Source organism: Nyctibius grandis, chromosome 14 (genome assembly GCF_013368605.1).
Source record: "Nyctibius grandis isolate bNycGra1 chromosome 14, bNycGra1.pri, whole genome shotgun sequence".
Lineage (NCBI taxonomy): Eukaryota > Metazoa > Chordata > Aves > Nyctibiiformes > Nyctibiidae > Nyctibius > Nyctibius grandis.
The window spans coordinates 13,828,430-13,845,288 of NC_090671.1; the positions used below are offsets into that span (position 1 = coordinate 13,828,430).

The following is a 16,859-nucleotide window of genomic DNA, read 5'->3' on the forward strand; positions in this document are numbered from 1 at the left end:
TTTCCTTGGGAGTCGATTCAGATTTACACTAAGAGAAATATGCAGCCTAAACCCTTGGGATTTTCTTTTTTAAAGCTTTAATTTAAATCAGCTCTTGAGTAACAACCTCCTGTTACAAAAATCAGCTGCTGTCCCTTGTAAAGCCTTGGACCAGCAGCAAGGGGCATGAAGCAACGGCCGACGGGAGGGGAGGCAACTGATAGCTGCGATCTTGCAAAAGATCAGTTGCTGCGTGAGTGGCAATAAACAGCAAATCCAGCCAGCTCGTAGAAATGGCAAGTGGACCAGACTGTTCAGAACAATCTGTTCCTTCGCTGGAGAAGGGCTGTGGTGCCGGCAGTGGGCTGGGAAAGCGGCTGTTCTCGGCGTGAACTGGTCTGAAATTCTGCTTCAGAAAAATGGCAGGGCCAAGACAGGGTAATTACCAGGAGACGTGTCCTAAATCAAATAAAAAGGCTGCAAGTGGCTTTGCTGGGCTGACTGTGTTCCAGGGAGGTTTGTGCTGAAGGAGCTTTGCCTTGTCAAGGCACTTCAAGAAAGATGTTGAGGTGTTGGAGCGAGTCCAGAGGAGGGCGACCAAGCTGGTGAAGGGTCTGGAGGGTCTGACCTACGAGGAACGGCTGAGGGAGCTGGGGGTGTTTAGCCTGGAGAAGAGGAGGCTCAGAGGTGACCTTAGTGCAGTCTACAACTACCTGAAGGGAGGTTGTAGCGGAGTGGGAGTCGGCCTCTTCTCCCAGGCAACCAGCAATAGGACAAGAGGACACAGCCTCAAGCTTGGCCAGGGGAGGTTCAGGTTGGACGTTAGGAAGCATTTGCTGCAGTCAAAGGCATCTGCAAGCTAACACAGAGGGGTGAACAAATCCATGTTATTAGGCTCCGCTGGAGGGGCTGAGCCTGCAGTGGAAAAGAGTTTTGCTGTCCCAAAGTCAAGGCCTGGGGAACTTGCTCCTAAAATGATCCTTTAAAAAAATACCAAATAATGCTGTGAAGGAGTCAGTTTGCTGCTGGAAATCACTTTTCACTCCGTGTCAGCGATTCAGAAGAAAACCACCTGCAGGGAATTATGGTGACAATTTCCTCTTTGAGTGAAGAGGAATTACAGCTGTAATCGAGGAGGCAGCAACCAGCCTCCTCTCCCCTTACTTAATACCAATTACTCTTAACACTTGGAGCCGTGTGCCCATGCAGGGACACCTCTGCTCCATCCTGCTACTTAAGGCCGTTGCTGCTGCACTCGCAGGCTGGCAGGAAAACATACCCAGAGGTGGAAACCGGCTACTTCTGTGCTATTTTGTCATCTCTGATGACGGATATGCACTTGTTATTTTTACACTGTAAACTTTCAGCGTGAGGAGGGTGTTCTGCTGCACGCTTGTAGAGTATCCGGCATATTTGTCTCTGATTTTGTTGAGATTTTAAGTGTTAAATCAGGAAAATTGCAGATGTTTGCAGTGTTGTTTCAGATGCTGGGCGTGAGAGCCTCCTCTCCCAGAAGGGTTTGTGCCAAGGAAGGGCAGGCAAGAAGAAGTGGTGTGGTGCAGGGAGAGAATGGCTCAGCATTTGAGGACTAGGCCGCGTGTATTTTGAAAGAAACCTTTTCTGTAAGAAACACATGGAGCAAAACTCAGGCCAGTTGCAAAAGGCTGCAGGTCTACAGCTCTCGATGTGTTTGCAATGCTTCTAGGACCAAAACTGGTCTTGTCCATCAAAGGCATGGTTCATGCACATATGAAGGTAACCATTCATCAGAGGAAAGAAAGAAGAACCTGGGTAGAAAATGGGCTCGTGGGAGGCCGTTCACAAGCCAAGTCTTGGTAAGGTGATGCCATGAGGCCAAGGTACTGCTCCAGGTCCACAGGATGACGTTTCAGTGAAGATGGACTCAGCGTGTGTCTGAATTCAGGACCTCTTCTGCAAGGTTTTGCCGTTGGACTGCTGGCTGAGAAGACCTTTCCCCACCACCAGCTGCCTTAGCAGTTGTCAGCATCTTCCCGCTCCTCCCAGCACCGCTGCTGGAGCTGATGGGAGTTTGATTATGATTTAATCCAGGTTTTTATATGAGGGGGAAAAAGAAAGTTTTGACAGGTCCATATATAGTCCCTCTGACTCACAGATTTCATGTGTCAAACACCGAAGACGGGTTAAGTAGAATTAAGTTCTGGATTTGTTATAAATAGGCATTAAGTAACATGAATGTATTACATTTGCATGAAAATATGGGCCTGATTCTCTAGCTTACCCCAGAGATTTTCTTTGACATCGGTGGGACGCTCCCAGGTAGGTGAGCTCAGACCAGAGCCAGCCCAGCTCTGACCATCCCCTGCAGCCACCATTTAACTGGACCTGGTAAAACGGGGAAATCATTGCTGAGATCAGGAAGGATTTACGCTGCTTGCACACATCAGAATTTGGCCCTTAAAATAGTACAAGTAGTTTTAATTAGACCCCAAATCTGCAGCTGAAGGAATAATTTCTCCATGTCAATCAGTGCTAAATGTACCTATTAAATCCGGGAAGATAGGTTAAGAGGAAAATGGCACAGAAAGTCCCTTTTCTTCTGTTTCTCCCAGAAGATGGAGATCCATTGGATTCAGATGTTACAGACGATCTCATCCTGCTCCGATTCCTGTCCTGCTCAGCCACAGCTTAAAGGTCCATCCAGACACTGGAGTCATCCTCACTCAGAGCAAGTCTGACAGTTGAGCATTGTTTGGGTGAAAACAGTCCCCTTTAGTAAAATAAATGCTTCTGCAATGAGTGTGACAGACACAGACTCTACCAAATCAGATCCCTCTTCAGTAGTTTAATTTACTGACTTGTTTGTTGCTAAACAATTGAGAATTGGTCCATGGAGGAGGAGTACAAAAAGCACAGACAATATGGGCTGTATTTTGAGGCTGGACTAGTCCAAGCCAAGGGAAACCAGGCTTTTGAGCCACCCATTGGCATTGTTTCTGGAAAAATAACGTCCCCTCCTGTAGCTCTACCTTTATTCTGAACTGGGGGTTTGGCCCTATTTCTGCTGAGGGTGAAGAGAAGCAAACCAGAGGGAAGGGATCTGCAGTATGACACAGCCAGGGCCACCGAGACAGAGTGACAACCTCATCCCCAGAGAGGTTGTTGTTATTATCCCACGGAGCTGTCGATCATGCAGGAGCAGCATGAAAAGCTCTGGGAGCTTCTCCTGGCCCCGGCGGGACCCTCAGGCTCCGGTGCCTTCCCAGCATCGCTCTGCCCTTGGTTGTGATTTTTCTTATCTAATGCCACATTCTGCTTTCTGCCGTGAAAAGAATTCCCAATTAAATGCGTCCTCAGAGCCTGTCTGGCTGTGAATTAGCCTGGAACTTGACAGCTGCCTTGTTAGCTCATCAAAGTCTCCGGGATAACGGGGAGGTGCAGCCCCAGGAGCGATGCGCTCGTTGGGGATTTTGCTCATCGCCTTGAAGTCGCCGCAGCCCTGCAAACTGGGATGCAGATGTCCTTTGCTCACCTTCAGCACTTCTCTGTTCCCCTTCATCCCAGAGCTGAGTAAGCAACACGAGGGCTACAAAACGCAGCCCTGCGGCAGCCTCCAGCGCTGCCTCGTGCTCCTGCCCTCAGGGATCTCAGGGCTCGCCGGGTGCCTGGGAAGGAGCCGGCCACACGCTCCAGCTAATGGAGCAGGAATGATCGTGGCTCTTGTGACTCAGTCCACTGCTCCTGTGTGCTTGGAAGAGAGAGAAGCAGGTGCCAATCCTCAATTTGTCCCCTATATTGGCTGCCTAAACAGGCTCTGTCCCTGGGGACATCCCCCAGGTTGGCAGTGCCAACTGTTGCTTCTCTGCCGACGGCGGCACCTCGAGGGTGTCTGGATGCCGAGGGCAGTGGCAGCGGTGTGGTCATTGCTGCCTCTCCATGAGCAAAACTGATAGAAACCAGGCAGGAAGGGCATGGAGCCGGCTGGGGGCCGGTGAGGAAGGGGAGGGAAGGGCAGCTCCATGGCCCCGAAGCGCTGCTGGGAATGGCAGAGCCCTGAGTGCTGCTCTCCGGTCAAAGTCCCCGGTTATGGGACGATACAAACATGGCAAAGAGAAGTGGGAGTGGGTAAAATGAGGGTGTCTGCCTGCTGTGGGCATGTGGCCAGGGAGAGAGCGGAGCACATGCTTCAGGGCTGGTTTTGGGGCATGGAAACCCCTTTGGTCCATGTTGTGTGGGCTCCCAGCACTCGAGCACAAGGTGACAGTCCCCATGGAGAACCCGCCCACACTCCACTGTGATGTCACTGTGGTGGCAAACAGGCCAGTGGCTGTTGCGCAGAGCGCGGGGCAGTGCGGGGCACAGGATGGGGTCACTGTGGGGCTCTCACATCTCCTGCGCTTCCCAGTGGAAATAGGGGACGTTCCTTGGGAACACCCGACTGCCACCAGGGTCTTGTCCCTGCCTGAAGAGGAACCGCAGCACCCTGGGGTGGGGTGAGCAGCATCAGGGGGGACAGGGGAGCCCAGGGGCTGCAGCGGGGCTGGGGACAACTGGGATTTTGGGTGAGGGCTGTGGGGTCAGCCCTGGTGCCCTCCCTGGCTGCACTGGGACGGGGGCTGGATCCAGGTGATGTCCCCTGCTCGTGCTCCCCGGGGGTTCTGCCCACCAGCACGGGGGGGTCTGGCCTCGCTGGGATTTCTATGGAAACCCAGGTACCGAACGGGGTGGAATAGCTCAAACCATGTTTTTCCCCTACTTATAAACTGGGTAAGAGGACCGTGTTTCACAATGACATCACTACAAATGCTCTCCTTTTATTCATCGTGCAGCCATCTGTGATGGCTTCCTCATGTGCCAAACACGCAAGGGGGTGCTGAGGGACGGGCAGCCACCCCCTTGCCCGGCTTTCCTTTCTCCCCTTGGAGAGATTCCAGCTCTGCTGCCTACCACTGCTGGTTGTGTTTGCTCAAGTGACCAAACCGTCCCTCTCTGTGGCAGGGGGAAGGGTCCTCTTTGAAGCAGAATGTTTCGGACGTGCCTGTGAAGGACAAAAAGAAGATGGCTGGAGAGATGAGGAGACTGCAGAACAAGCTTCGGGTAGCAGCGGAGAAGAGGAAAACTCACGTTGCCAACGTGAGGCGGCAAATCCAGACTCAGGAGTGAGTGCAGCTTCACTCGGCTGCGTTGTGCTTGGAAAGCTCCTCCACGCCGAGATGTGGGGACCTCGGTGCTGAGATGGAGAGGGGTAAGGACCAGCTGCGGCCTTGCAGGTGGGATGTGCTAACTGTCGCTTGACGTTCCGATTTTACAGAAAAGAAAGAGCGTCGCTGCCTCAGAAGCACAAAGTGGTGTCATCAACGCCGAGCCAGGTCACGCGCACGAGAAACGCGGTGCTGGATGAGAGAGATCGTGTGGAGCTCCAGCGCCTTTTGCAGACCAAACATAAGTGTGATGATCTGCTTAGAGACAGAAAAGCTCCATTAGCTGAGCTGGACAAGCAGGTAGGAGCATCTGGACCGTTCCCTGGCTGAGCATGGTAGAGCAGAGCAGAGTGGCAGAGTGAGCCCTATGGCTGAAACTCCTCGATGTAAGATGCATTTAACTCGGGCCTTGGAATATAATGCTGCCTCCTGGGAAAAGACACATGACAATGACAAACGGAGAGAGCCAGGCTCCCGTTCAGGTCAGCAGCACTGGCTAGAAAAGTAAGGTGTGACTCTCAGCCTTGTTGTGCCCCTGGTCTCTGCAGCTCCTCTTGGATGGCACACGCCTGCCTGGGGTCACGCAGCATCCCTCTGCTTTTCCCTTGGCTTTTCTTTGTCTTGAAAAAGAGGCAAAAATGGAACATTTAGTTGTGCTGCCTGAGGCATGGCAAATAGAGGAGCAGCAACATCTGAGGGATGTCCCATCACTTCTCCGGAGGACAGCCTGGTTGGATTTGGTCAATGGTGGGATGGGAGGCCAAGGGAAACCCAGTGCTACAGAAGTGACAGGTCCCTGCAGCTTTCTGCTCTAAACAAGCCGCCTGTGACAGGGGTCAGGGAACATGCTCGGGTAGTTTCCAGTTGCTAAAGGTGCTGCAGAGCTTTCCATAACAGGGTTAGCTTTCAGCTGGGGGTCTCTTGGCTGTGTCATGCCTCTCCCACCTGCCCCCCACTTCGTTGTTCTCCAACTACTTCATTCTTCTCGTGGATTTATTTCCTCTGGCAGCTCCCCACTTCTGGCAAAAGTTTTCCTCCACACATTCCCAAGGGAGGGCTGCACAGATCCCTGTCTGGCCAGCACAGTACCACTGCCAACACCCATCCTCATGGCCTCTTCCACTCTGCACAGGGTGCTGCTGAGCCTTGCTCAACACCTGCTGAATTTCCCTCCAGAGGCAGCTGCGTTTCCCACATGACATGAAAATAAACCCATTCCTAGTTCCAGTTTATGTTTCTGCGTGTGCAGGATGGGATCGTTTGGGATTAAAGCTGCTGCTATAACTGTGAGCTCATTAATGACACGGCTGCTGTAGTTCAGGTCAACAGAGGGTATTTTCTTTGGCTAAGTGTCCAGAACGTAGGGGTGGAGATAATGCTTTCCTTTTTTTTTTTTTCTCTGTGTGCAGATACTAGAGCTGGAAAAACAGATTCTGAGGCAAAAGCAAAGAACAGCGAAGGTGAAACAAGCAAACTGCAGCAAACGGCTGAAAAAACAGTTGGAGACAGCGGAGATGCGTCTAAACCACGTAAGCACCCATTTTGCAGACCTTTGGAGACCATGTGCGGGGCCACACTGGGGCCTGGGTGCGAAACACTTTTTTGGTGAGGACAATGGATGATGGTGCAAATGCATTTGGTTGACACAAGCTGGACAAAGGACCTGGTTTGTTCCCCTGGCCTGATTGCTCCCAGAATATCTCAAAGGCTCCTTCAAGCTTGGTGACCCAAATGCAGCACTTGTGCCATGCCAAGAATGCTGAAGGTCTGCACCTGCTTAGTGATAAAACCGAGCTGCCTGAAGGCACCTTGCCTTGGACAACGCCAGCTTGAGGTCTCTTCTGTCATCAGCCTGGCCTACTGTTGCCTCCCCTGTCTTGGGGAGGAGGATAGTGCAGGACCAACTGAAAATCTCTTGGGCTGTGTTTGTCCCAGCCCAGGTCAAGGTCTTTCAGCAGAGACCTGAGCCCCTCAGTCCCGCACTGGCTTCAAAGCTTTTGCTTCCCTCTCCCCAGGCCACTGTCTGTTTCGATACCATCATGACCATAAACAACAAGCTGCGAGAAGAGGTTGAGCACATCCGAATGGAGAAGGCCGTTTTGGACAACTTGCACTTCAAGCTCGTTAAGAAGGTGGATCGGCAGCGGAGGAGGATAAACACTGCCGCTGAGCAATTGGAACAAGCCCACGAGCAGCGGTATGTGGCCTTGTGAGCCCTCTGTGGCAAACTCGGCACCGACGGGCGATGCCAGTGACGAGAATCGGTGCAAAGAGAGACCGAAGGCAACTTCAGAGAGAGGATTCACCACTCTTGTCTAGAGCTGGGTGCTAACGGTTAGGTGCCTGGTCAGGGCAGGGGGACTGGTACCTCCAGGGTGATTTACTCCACCTATGCCAGACGTTTCTCAAGATGGAGTGACTTGCCCCATGGAGCAGTCTCTTTGCTCTGAGTCCCACCTGGGCCCACAGAGGGGGATGCAGCAGACCTGGAGCAGAGGCCAGCCAGCTCCGGTCAAAGTGAGCCTGGCTGCCACGGTTGGGTGCTGTGTCCGAGTAGAAAACCCCAGCAAGAGCTGTGTTAGCTTGGTGCTGGCCTTGGGCTAACACAGCTGCATGCGGATGAGAGCTGGGCAACGTGCACAGCATCACGGGGGCTTTACTGGGTCAGGCACAGAAATGCATGGGAATGGCCAGGAATACAAAACCTCATCCCTACGCAGGGTGTAACTTTCTGCTCTCTGTGCGCAGGTCGGAGGCTCTGGCAAGGATTTCAAGAATGAAGGAAAGGCACAACGAAGAGACTGAAAAGTACAATATCGAGATGAAGACTAGAGGGCGTATCCTCGACCAGGAGAACAGCCTGAAAACCTTCATGTTCACCAAACTGGCATCCCGCTCTGAATGGGAGGAACAAGCCAAACTGAGAAAAGGTATCAGATGAGAGAAACCACGTGCAAGTGGGACCGCAAGGCAGGAGCCTGCAGGGTTGGCAAGGGGGCTGCCTATAGTACTGCACCCCAAAGGCAGGACCTCTCCCCTGCCCGCAGGCTCCTTCACCCCCCCTCTGCCCTGCAGAAGAAAAGTGACAACCAAGTGGGGCTACCCAAAACCATGTGTCTTGGGGTGCCCTTGGGGAAGTGGGAGGGATGGGGAGGCAGGGAGCTGCCTCCATGTGCAACCATGGCTCCTTTTATCCTCCCGGGGAGGGACCCCACTGTGTTTGCCCCATTTCCAAGCAGACTGTGAGCTCCTTGCTTAATTTATGAGTGAAATAAAGACACCTTCTGCCCCGAGCACCCCGCCAAACCCACAGCAGCCGCAGGGGAAGGCTCTGCAAAGGGCAGCCCGTGGGGCCATGCACAGCCCAGGCTCTCTGTCTCTCCCTCAGCCTTGAAGGCACAGGCCAAGCGGGGCCAAGGAGAGAGCCAGGAGGTGGCTTACATGCTCCTGCTGGAGCTGGCAGAAGATGGGGACATTGACCGGCTGCTGAACGGCTTCACCGAAAAGGAGAGGAGGAACATGGCCTATGCCACCTACTCCATGGAGCTGAAAGAGAAGGTGCACAAGATGGAGAGGAGGATCAAAGACATCCAGGTCTGTTCCAGGGTCTTCATGTCTCCCGTTTCTTAGCTGGTGCTTTTGGGCTGGGGTGGGTTTTTCCTCTCCCATGTGTCCCAGCATGACTGCCCACAGCAGCTCACAGCCTGCCACATGGGTGGGATTAGGGGAATGCAAAGGGGAAGCCAAAAATATAACTGGGATGATAGATAGAGCGCTGCGTTCTCTGAGCTAAAAGCGTCTCAATGCTGCCACCGTGTACCCAGCAAAAATACTGCAGTGTCCAGGGGGTCCTAGAGCTGCCTTGGCTGTGTGCAGGGCTGGCTGGAGCGAGGAGTGGTGCCTGTGGTGGGGTCATCGCCTGCCCTCCTGGCCTGGGGACAGAGGTCCCCAGAGGGGCCAAGTGGGCTGTCCCTGCTCCCAGGGCGGAGGGGTGGTCCCCAGTCTCTGTGAGGCCCGTCTGGTGGGCATTCAGCCAGCACCCCCTGCGTGTGCTTGTGTTTACACAGAACAAAATTACGGGCCTCGAGATGGAGCGGGAGCAAGGAGAGAGAAGCAGCACTGGTGTCCTGCAGGAGCTGGAGGTATGGCGGCCAGGATTTCCCTCTGCGGGGGCAGCAGAGCCCTCTCTGTCCCAGCATGTGTCCTAGGGATTCCAGTCCTGTCAACGCTGGGGCCTCGTCTGGGGCATGGGAAGCTTGGGATCCCCTTCATAGAGCCTTTCCTCTACAGGGATGGGAGCATCCCACAGCCTCTCCTTGGATGTGTCCAGACTGGAACTGGGCAGCACTGGGGTGGTGGGGAGAGCAGGGGGCTGTTCTGACACCTACCAAATCCTTTGCTGACAGGAAGAACTGTTGGAGAAGACTAAGGAAGCCGACTGCTACCAGGATAGATGCAAAGAGACCAGCACAGTCCTAAACCAGCTCAAATCTGGCCTGGACTCCCTCCTCAAAGACGTCGGCTGCGACGTTATGCAGATAGTGAAGCAGCTCGGAGACGACGGGCAGATCACGAATTCAAACGTGATGCAGGTTTTCGGTGGGTCAGAGCTACCCCTCTTCCCCCGCCACATGGCCCGGACCTTGTACGTCCACCACCTGCTTGCACTGTGTTTTAATTGAGCTGGTTTTTCTCCCCTGCCCCGTCATGCCTGGCTGTCCCTAACGTGAATTTGAGGGTGCCAAATTGCCAGCAAATTCTGGCTGTATAAACATGAGAGTGGAGCCCAAAGGCCTCATCTTGGCTCTGGGTGCAGGACCCAGCCTTGGGCCCTGGCCCCTGGGGAGACAGGCTGCCTGCTGGCACTGCCTCGGGGAGATCCATGGATCCCCTGCTCAGCAAAGAGCCAGGGGTGGGTTTGGGCAGGGGTGCGGTGCGGGGCCCTGCGGGACGGCGTTCCCTCTCTCCCTCCCAGATCTCCTGGGGAAGATAATCGACAAGCTGCTGCTGCAAGAGTCCGTCCAGCGCTACACGGTGGCTGATAAGTGGAATCTGGCAGAGTCCTTCGCCAGCCCGTTCCTTCCCGGCATCCAGCTCCCCCAGGAGAAGGACGGGGCCCAGGTCTGCCTGCTGCAGCCCATCGAGGACGGCACCGCCGACGCCATCTATGGCTGTGAGTGTGGGAGGTGGGAGGGAGGGTCTGGGGCCACGCCGCCAGCCAATCCACGCTTCCCCTCTGTCTGCCTGGCCAATCCCCTGCTGCCACCTGTCCTCCCCAGCCAATCCCAACGCGCCTGTCGCGCCCCACCGGCTGTATGAGGCCCGTGGCTGTGTGCGTGACAGGGCGGCCATTTTCTTGGGCAGCGGAGGCACCGCTGGACCACGACCAGCTGTACCAGATGATTCTTCAGAGACTGGAGAAGGAGCAGGGCACCACCTCCTGCGTGGACGAGGAGGGGGAGGAACAGCATCAAGATTCAGGAGCTCAGCTGGAAGAACTTAAATAAATAGTTTCACTCTTGATAGTCCCCCTGTGCTTTTTCACCCCTGCTGTCGTTCCAGCTCCCTTCCCCTCTGGAAGGAGCCCAACACCTTCTGCACGCTTCGAAAGCTCCCCAGATGATATTTTGGTGTGGCTTTGCCCGGTGCTGACAGCAGCCACGGCCGGGGGTGGGAGTAGCTGCTCTGCGGGGGGTGCCGTCCCCGTTGCACAGCCCAACGTGCTGCCCGCAGCAGGGCATCGCGCGGCTCCTGGGGAGGTGATGGGGACCACGGTCCCAGTCCTGCACCACGCCTGCTCCGGGGGGCCTGGGGAGGGTACGGGGGGATGCAGGGGGGATAAGCGCGCTTGCTGGGTGTTCCCTGCTAAGCTGGGAGAAGCAGGCAACTCTCTGCTGCCTAAAGCAAAGCCGAGCTCAGTGTTGGTCCTGGGCTTGTGGGACCAGGTGGCTGCTAGCCACAGCCTGGCGCGAAACAGGCTGTTTGGGGCTGGGAGCTGGGTCAGGCTGGGAAACAGCGGGACGGAGGGACCCACGAGCACGTGAGGGTGATGTGCAGCGGGGCCGGGAGGCTGGGGGCAGTGGGGTTGGGGAGGGATCCGGGGGTCCCGCTGGGCACAGATGCACCACGCCAGCCCAAGCACCACTCACACCAGCGGCTGGATTTCCTCTCACCAGTTTAATGTGGCTGCCATTCATGTGTTCCCCGTGACAAGCGGGTCTGCAGCACGGAGGGGGTTGTGGGGGGAGGCAAAGGGACCCCCCCCGGTGTGACCTACACAGAGGTGATCTCATGGCGCCAGCGCCGAGCATGGGCTAGTCCTTCTCTTCGCCGTGCGTAATGACGTGGACAAGGTTCTTGTAATCCAGGTTGCCAGACATGTCTGGAGGGAAGGCGGCGAACATCTGATCGACCTGCCGGGAAAGAGTCGGGGTGAAAAGGCGTCATAGAAGGGGTTTGTGGCTGGGGCTGGGAGGGGGGTCTGTCGGGATGGAGGGCACGGGAGGCTGGCAGAGGGTGGGAGGGAGCTTGTACCTCCTCCTTGGAGAACCTCTCGCCCTGCGTCATCAGCATTTCTTTGATGCTGCAAAGAAGAGAGCGTGGTGAGCACCAGGGAGGCTTCGGTGGGGATGCCCGCTCTCCCCCCTGGGCACCCCTGCACTCACTAGGCAGATTTCAGGCCTTTCCCCTCTGGATCGAACACCTTGAACGCGTTCAGGATCGTCTCCTCCGGGTCGGCACCTGAGGGTGACACGGTCACGGCCATTGGAGGCGGCGGGGGAGGAAGCCAGCAGCGGCCTCCTGCTTCCCCAGCCTTCGGGGGGAAGATGAGGGGCAGGCTGGGAAGTGGGGGGCCCTGCAGGAATGCCGACCCCGCAGCTGGGACCTTGAGCGTGGGTGGTGGCATGGAGAGGAGCAGACGTAGGGTCGTGGTGTGCCCACAAAGCAGGCTGTGTGTCACCACCGGCATCTATCTAATCTTTTGGGTGTATTTATAGAGCTCCAGGCACAGGGGGGCCATGTAGCCTCCCGGGGAGGCTGCATGCCTCCGCTTGTGTAAGTGATACAGGGTGCAGCCAGACGGTGCCATCGCCTTTCCTTTAGCAGCTCCCATCTGAGGCCTCCAAGGAGCCTCTGATGGGTCCCACCTGGAAGGGTGACGGAGGACCCTGGAGTTTGGTGGCTTCCCCAGGTGGGACAGGGTATTGGTGGTGGTGTGGGTGCCCACCAACCCACCCCCCCAGCTCCCCGGGTTCTCTCTCACCCTTGAGTTTCTCCCCAAACATGGTGAGGAACACAGTGAAGTTGATGGGGCCGGGTGCCTCCTTTATCATCTCATCGATCTCCTCGTTTTTCACGTTCAGGCGCCCTAGGGGAGAGCAGCGTTGGGTGAATCGTGTGTCCCAAATGTGTGCGGACCTCCGGGCTCTGCTCTATGTGCCAGGGGCTGAAGGACACACCATGGGAGCCTTGCCCAGGAGGATTTTCCCCCACCCGAGGGAGGTGGCACAGCCCTGGGGAGCCACCTCTGACAAGGAACAGCAGTAACAGAAGTGACGAAGGGAGAATCATGTGCTGGCAGAGAAGGGGTGGGCTGGACATCTCCAGCTCTGGTTTCTCAGGCTCCAGGATCACAGAAGAGAGGGCTGCAAAGGACTGAGCTGTGCTGCTTCCTTCCCTTGCCACACTGCCCCATGGATCAGCCCACTTCAGCCCTCCTCGGAAGATGTTTTGGGTCAAAACCACCAGCGCTGTGGTTCCCCCTAGCCCCCGGTGTCAGCAGGGAACAGGACTGAATGCCTACATCCTTTTACCTGAGGTTGGGTTGTCTTTGGGACTCCCCGGCCCCATTGCTGGTTCTTGTTGGCCTCCGTGATGAGAGAGCCAAGCTCACAACTTCACAGCTTCCCACAAACCCCGTAAATCCCCCCTGATGCCCATAAACCCAGGGATGCCGTGGGATGGGCACAGGCGGGTGCTTCTTAGCACGCGAGAAGGCTCACGTGGGATCTCATGGGCTTACAGAAGCGGTTTGGGATCAGGAGGTTTTCAGGAAAACAGGAGACCCAGGTAACTGCTGGGGCTTGGTTAAATGGGGGCTCACAGCTGGTTTCTCACTTAATAGGTCTAACATTGTCAAAGCTGTTGGGGAGGGTCCTAAAAGGGGCTCACCGAGCGCAGCAAACGTGTCTCTCAGATCTGCCTTGTCGATGAAGCCGTCCCGGTTCTGATCCATGATGGTGAACGCCTAGAAGTGCAGGAGAAATGCAGGGAGCACAGGGAGAGCTGTTGGCCTTTGCAAAGGCCTTAGTACCCTCCTCCTCCTCCTCCTCCTCCCTTTGACTTGGATGGGGACAAGGGCACTTTGAGACCTGTCCAAGATGGGGCTTCGGGGGGTCCTCACCCAGTGAGGGAGCAACAGCTTAATCCCGCAGCAATCCTGGCTCCTGTGCCCTTGGGCAGTGTGGGGTGATGGCTTCCTACAGCAGCCCAAACCCTAATGCCCTACAGACCCTCTGTCTTGGACAAAGCCCTCTCGCCCCAGGATGAGACCATCTGGGGAGGACAGCCTAAGCCATCAGCTCCCCCAACTGGGACCAGTTATCCCTTTAACTGGGATCTATACAGGACAGTGTGCCAGCTGTGAAGGGGGTAAGGCAAGTCGTGAAGAGCTCCTGGCAGAGCAGGTAAGAGCTAGCTGGGAGGTGTTGCTCCTGCTCTCCTGCATGCTGCTGGCTCCTCTGCAGGCTGTGGGGTCCTAGGAAGCTTTGAGGTGATGCCATACTTGACGACGTCACCGAGTTGTTATCTGCACTTTTAAAATAAAGCACTCAAAGCCAGGCATGCTGCCTCCTGTTGCAAACCAGCTGTCACCGATCTGAAAGTGCTGAGGAAAGAGCTGAAGGTCACATCGCATCAAGGACCCTCGGTCATTTCTACCGAACCACAGAATCACACAGAATCACAGAATCAATCAGGTTGGAAGAGACCTCTGGGATCACCAAGTCCAACCTTTGCCCTGACAAAAGGACACAGCCTCAAGCTTCGCCAGGGGAGGTTCAGGTTGGACATTAGGAAGCATTTCTTCTCAGCAAGGGTCATTAGCCATTGGAAGGGGCTGCCCAGGGAGGTGGTGGAGTCACCATCTCTGGAGGGGTTTAAGAAAAGCCTGGCCATGGCACTTAGTGCCATGGTCTAGTTGACATGGTGGTATCCCACCTACCTCTTTGAATTCCTGGATCTGGGCCTGCTCGAACATGGAGAAGACGTTGGAATTAGCACCTTCAGTCCTCTTCTTGGCTTTCTTGGGTGCCTGCAGGGGTTCAGGTATGTATCACTAACTCACTGGCTTTTTATGGTGTGGAACAAAAGCATGAAACTACCCTATTCTTAGTCATGAGTCCTTCACAGTAGCTCTGGGCTGGGGCTGCCGCTGCACTTGGGTGCTTGGTGGTTTCCCGTGCACTGCTCAGGAGCTCTGGGCACTTGCGACCCTCCAAGATACTGAGGGACGTTAAGATTCCTGCTTAAATTACAGCTCCACCTTTGCTTTCCTAATGAATTTAGGCAAATAGGTCTGAGGAAAGAGGAGTCGGGAAATAACTTCTTCCCCCAAGGCTACGGCAGGTGAAAGGATCGGCACTGGGGTGAGATCTTCCCCGGTGGAAACCCGGCTTTGGGAGCACTGCTGAGGTTGCACACAAGGGCTGTAGGTGTTAGGTGTTTCCTCACCTTCCCGTGCCTCTCGCTAAGATCACAGCACTTATTAAAATATTTGCATATTAAAAAAATCTGCCTCCTCCTGTACTGAGGCTTGAAACAACCAGAAGTGGCTTGATGCATCTTTTGGGCAGGAGCGGAGGACAGAGTCGCCCACCCTGCCCGTCGTCCCTCGGTCCAGCCACGCTCCGGCAGCCCTTCCCTCTAACCAGGGGGGTCTGGCAGGAGGAGGCAGAGTGGGAGGGTTTTGGGGGACACGACGGGGAAGGGGAAGCAGAAAGATGGCGTTTGGACCCCAGAGTGGTCTGCCCCAGTTAGAAACCTCTGCTAGCGTGGGAGACACCTCCCTGCTCCCCGTGGGATGCTCCCCGGCTTGCTACCCCCTTTCTGGGGCAGGAGGGATCCTCAGCTCATATGTCCCCGTCGCCCCCGTCGCTCCCTGCCCATTAAAGCTTCGGGCTCTCAGTACTCACCATGGCTTCGCGTCGCTGCCGATGGCGCTGGGAGGGGTGTCGTGGAGGCAGTCCCTCACTTCCCCCGGGCTGAAACAATAAATACAGCCCGCCCTGGGTTAAAAATAACTCCATGCCCGCTTTTGGCTGTAATAGGTAAATTCGCCGCCCCCCAGCCCTCTTGTCTCTGACTTTCTCCGTCCCTCTCTCTCTAATCTGGGATAGCAGCTCGTTGTTGTCACCGGCTGATGTGACATGTGAGCCAGAGAGGGTTTCAAGGTTAATGAAGTGCCAGGCGGCCCCGCAGCTCCCACACCGGAGATGCTGACCCGTGGTGGGGACTGCACAGGAGCAAATTCCACCTGCGATTGTCACTTGGGCTGCGGCCAGGCTTTTCCCCTCCACTGGGATGTGCAGGGAGGATTTGGCCTGGGGGAACCCCTGGCTACACCCCCCTAAGCCTTGGGACATGGATGGTTTGCCATGGTCCTACCAGACGTCTTTGAGAGCTGTCGTGCCCCACCGCAGCGTTGGCGTGGCACAGCCGGGTGCTGCTTGGCTGCTGGAGGCGGAGGAGCCCCGCTGTCCTGGGTGCAGCGGGGCCCCATCGCTGGTAACGCTCGAAGATCCCTGGATGAAGGGGACCATCCTGCCGCAGCGCCGGCTCAGGTGCATCACCCCGTCCGAGAGCCCTGGGATGGGGCTGGAGGGGGATGCTGAGCTCCCGCAGACACGCAGGGCTCCTCTCTCGTGTGTCACCCCCCACCGAGGCACCTGTCACCCAGCTCAGCCAAACACTTGCTCGCCCTGGTCCCGGCGAGACACACGCGATTAACTCTCCCCATCCCCGGAGCTAATGGGTGAGCGGGGAGGGCTGGGACAGGGCTGGGAACAAAGGCAGCGTGAAATGGGATCCCCAGAGGTGTGGGCTCTACCCAGACGCTGCCCTCGTTCCCCCAGAGGACACAAACACCGTGTTCAATCCCTGGCACCCACTGCCTGGTTGCACCTCGACGCCCGGCTGCCGCGGCCAAGCCAGCGAGGATGGCATTGCATGTAGGGAAGAGTGCCTGGAGAGGAGAAAACTTCTGATCCAGGAGTGACCACCTCGTCTGGATGGAGCTGCAGCTGCGGGAAGGGATTTCAGGGTGGGCTTTAGGGTCTGTCTGAGCAAAAGAGCAGGTGAGATGCCAAGGGGCAGAGCTGGGGTGAGGACCAGCCCAGGGCATGCGGGCACAGCCGGGGATGAGGGGGATCAGTCTTGGTGTGGATGCTCCCTCCTGCTGCCAAGTTCATCTGGATTCGTCAGCCAGCCGAGCCCAATTACCTTAATTTGTGGCATTAAGGAAAAATCCATAAGCCTCAGGGAAGTGATGTGTAGTGGTTTAATGGGACCGGTCGGCCGTGGAGCTGCTGGCACCGCCCGGGCACTGCCCGTCCCCGGCTCCGTGTCCATGCCGGGGCATGGCTGGTGGCACGGGAGGCAGCCCTGGAGCCACGGAGATGACCCAGAATATATTTTTGGGGA

At 56.0% G+C, this 16,859-nt stretch overlaps 2 protein-coding genes across 2 annotated transcripts; one reads left to right on the forward strand and one right to left on the reverse strand.

The window, feature by feature from the left end:
• The first annotated feature begins 4,227 nt into the window (after positions 1–4,227).
• On the forward strand, positions 4,228–10,666 carry CCDC63 (coiled-coil domain containing 63). Its single transcript, XM_068412943.1, has 11 exons — positions 4,228–4,332; positions 4,957–5,117; positions 5,270–5,459; positions 6,569–6,688; positions 7,175–7,356; positions 7,908–8,089; positions 8,548–8,753; positions 9,227–9,301; positions 9,566–9,758; positions 10,135–10,332; positions 10,524–10,666. Exons 1-11 carry the CDS (start codon positions 4,228–4,230, stop codon positions 10,664–10,666), a joined length of 1,755 nt encoding a protein of 584 aa, XP_068269044.1.
• A 655-nt stretch (positions 10,667–11,321) lies between these two features.
• MYL2 (myosin light chain 2) lies at positions 11,322–15,466 on the reverse strand. The gene is made up of 7 exons (XM_068412630.1): positions 15,353–15,466; positions 14,383–14,472; positions 13,332–13,407; positions 12,424–12,528; positions 11,825–11,900; positions 11,694–11,742; positions 11,322–11,572 (listed from the first exon to the last, which is right to left on the reverse strand). Exons 1-7 carry the CDS (start codon positions 15,464–15,466, stop codon positions 11,474–11,476), a joined length of 609 nt encoding a protein of 202 aa, XP_068268731.1. The 3' UTR covers positions 11,322–11,473.
• Between the last annotated feature and the right edge of the window lie 1,393 nt (positions 15,467–16,859).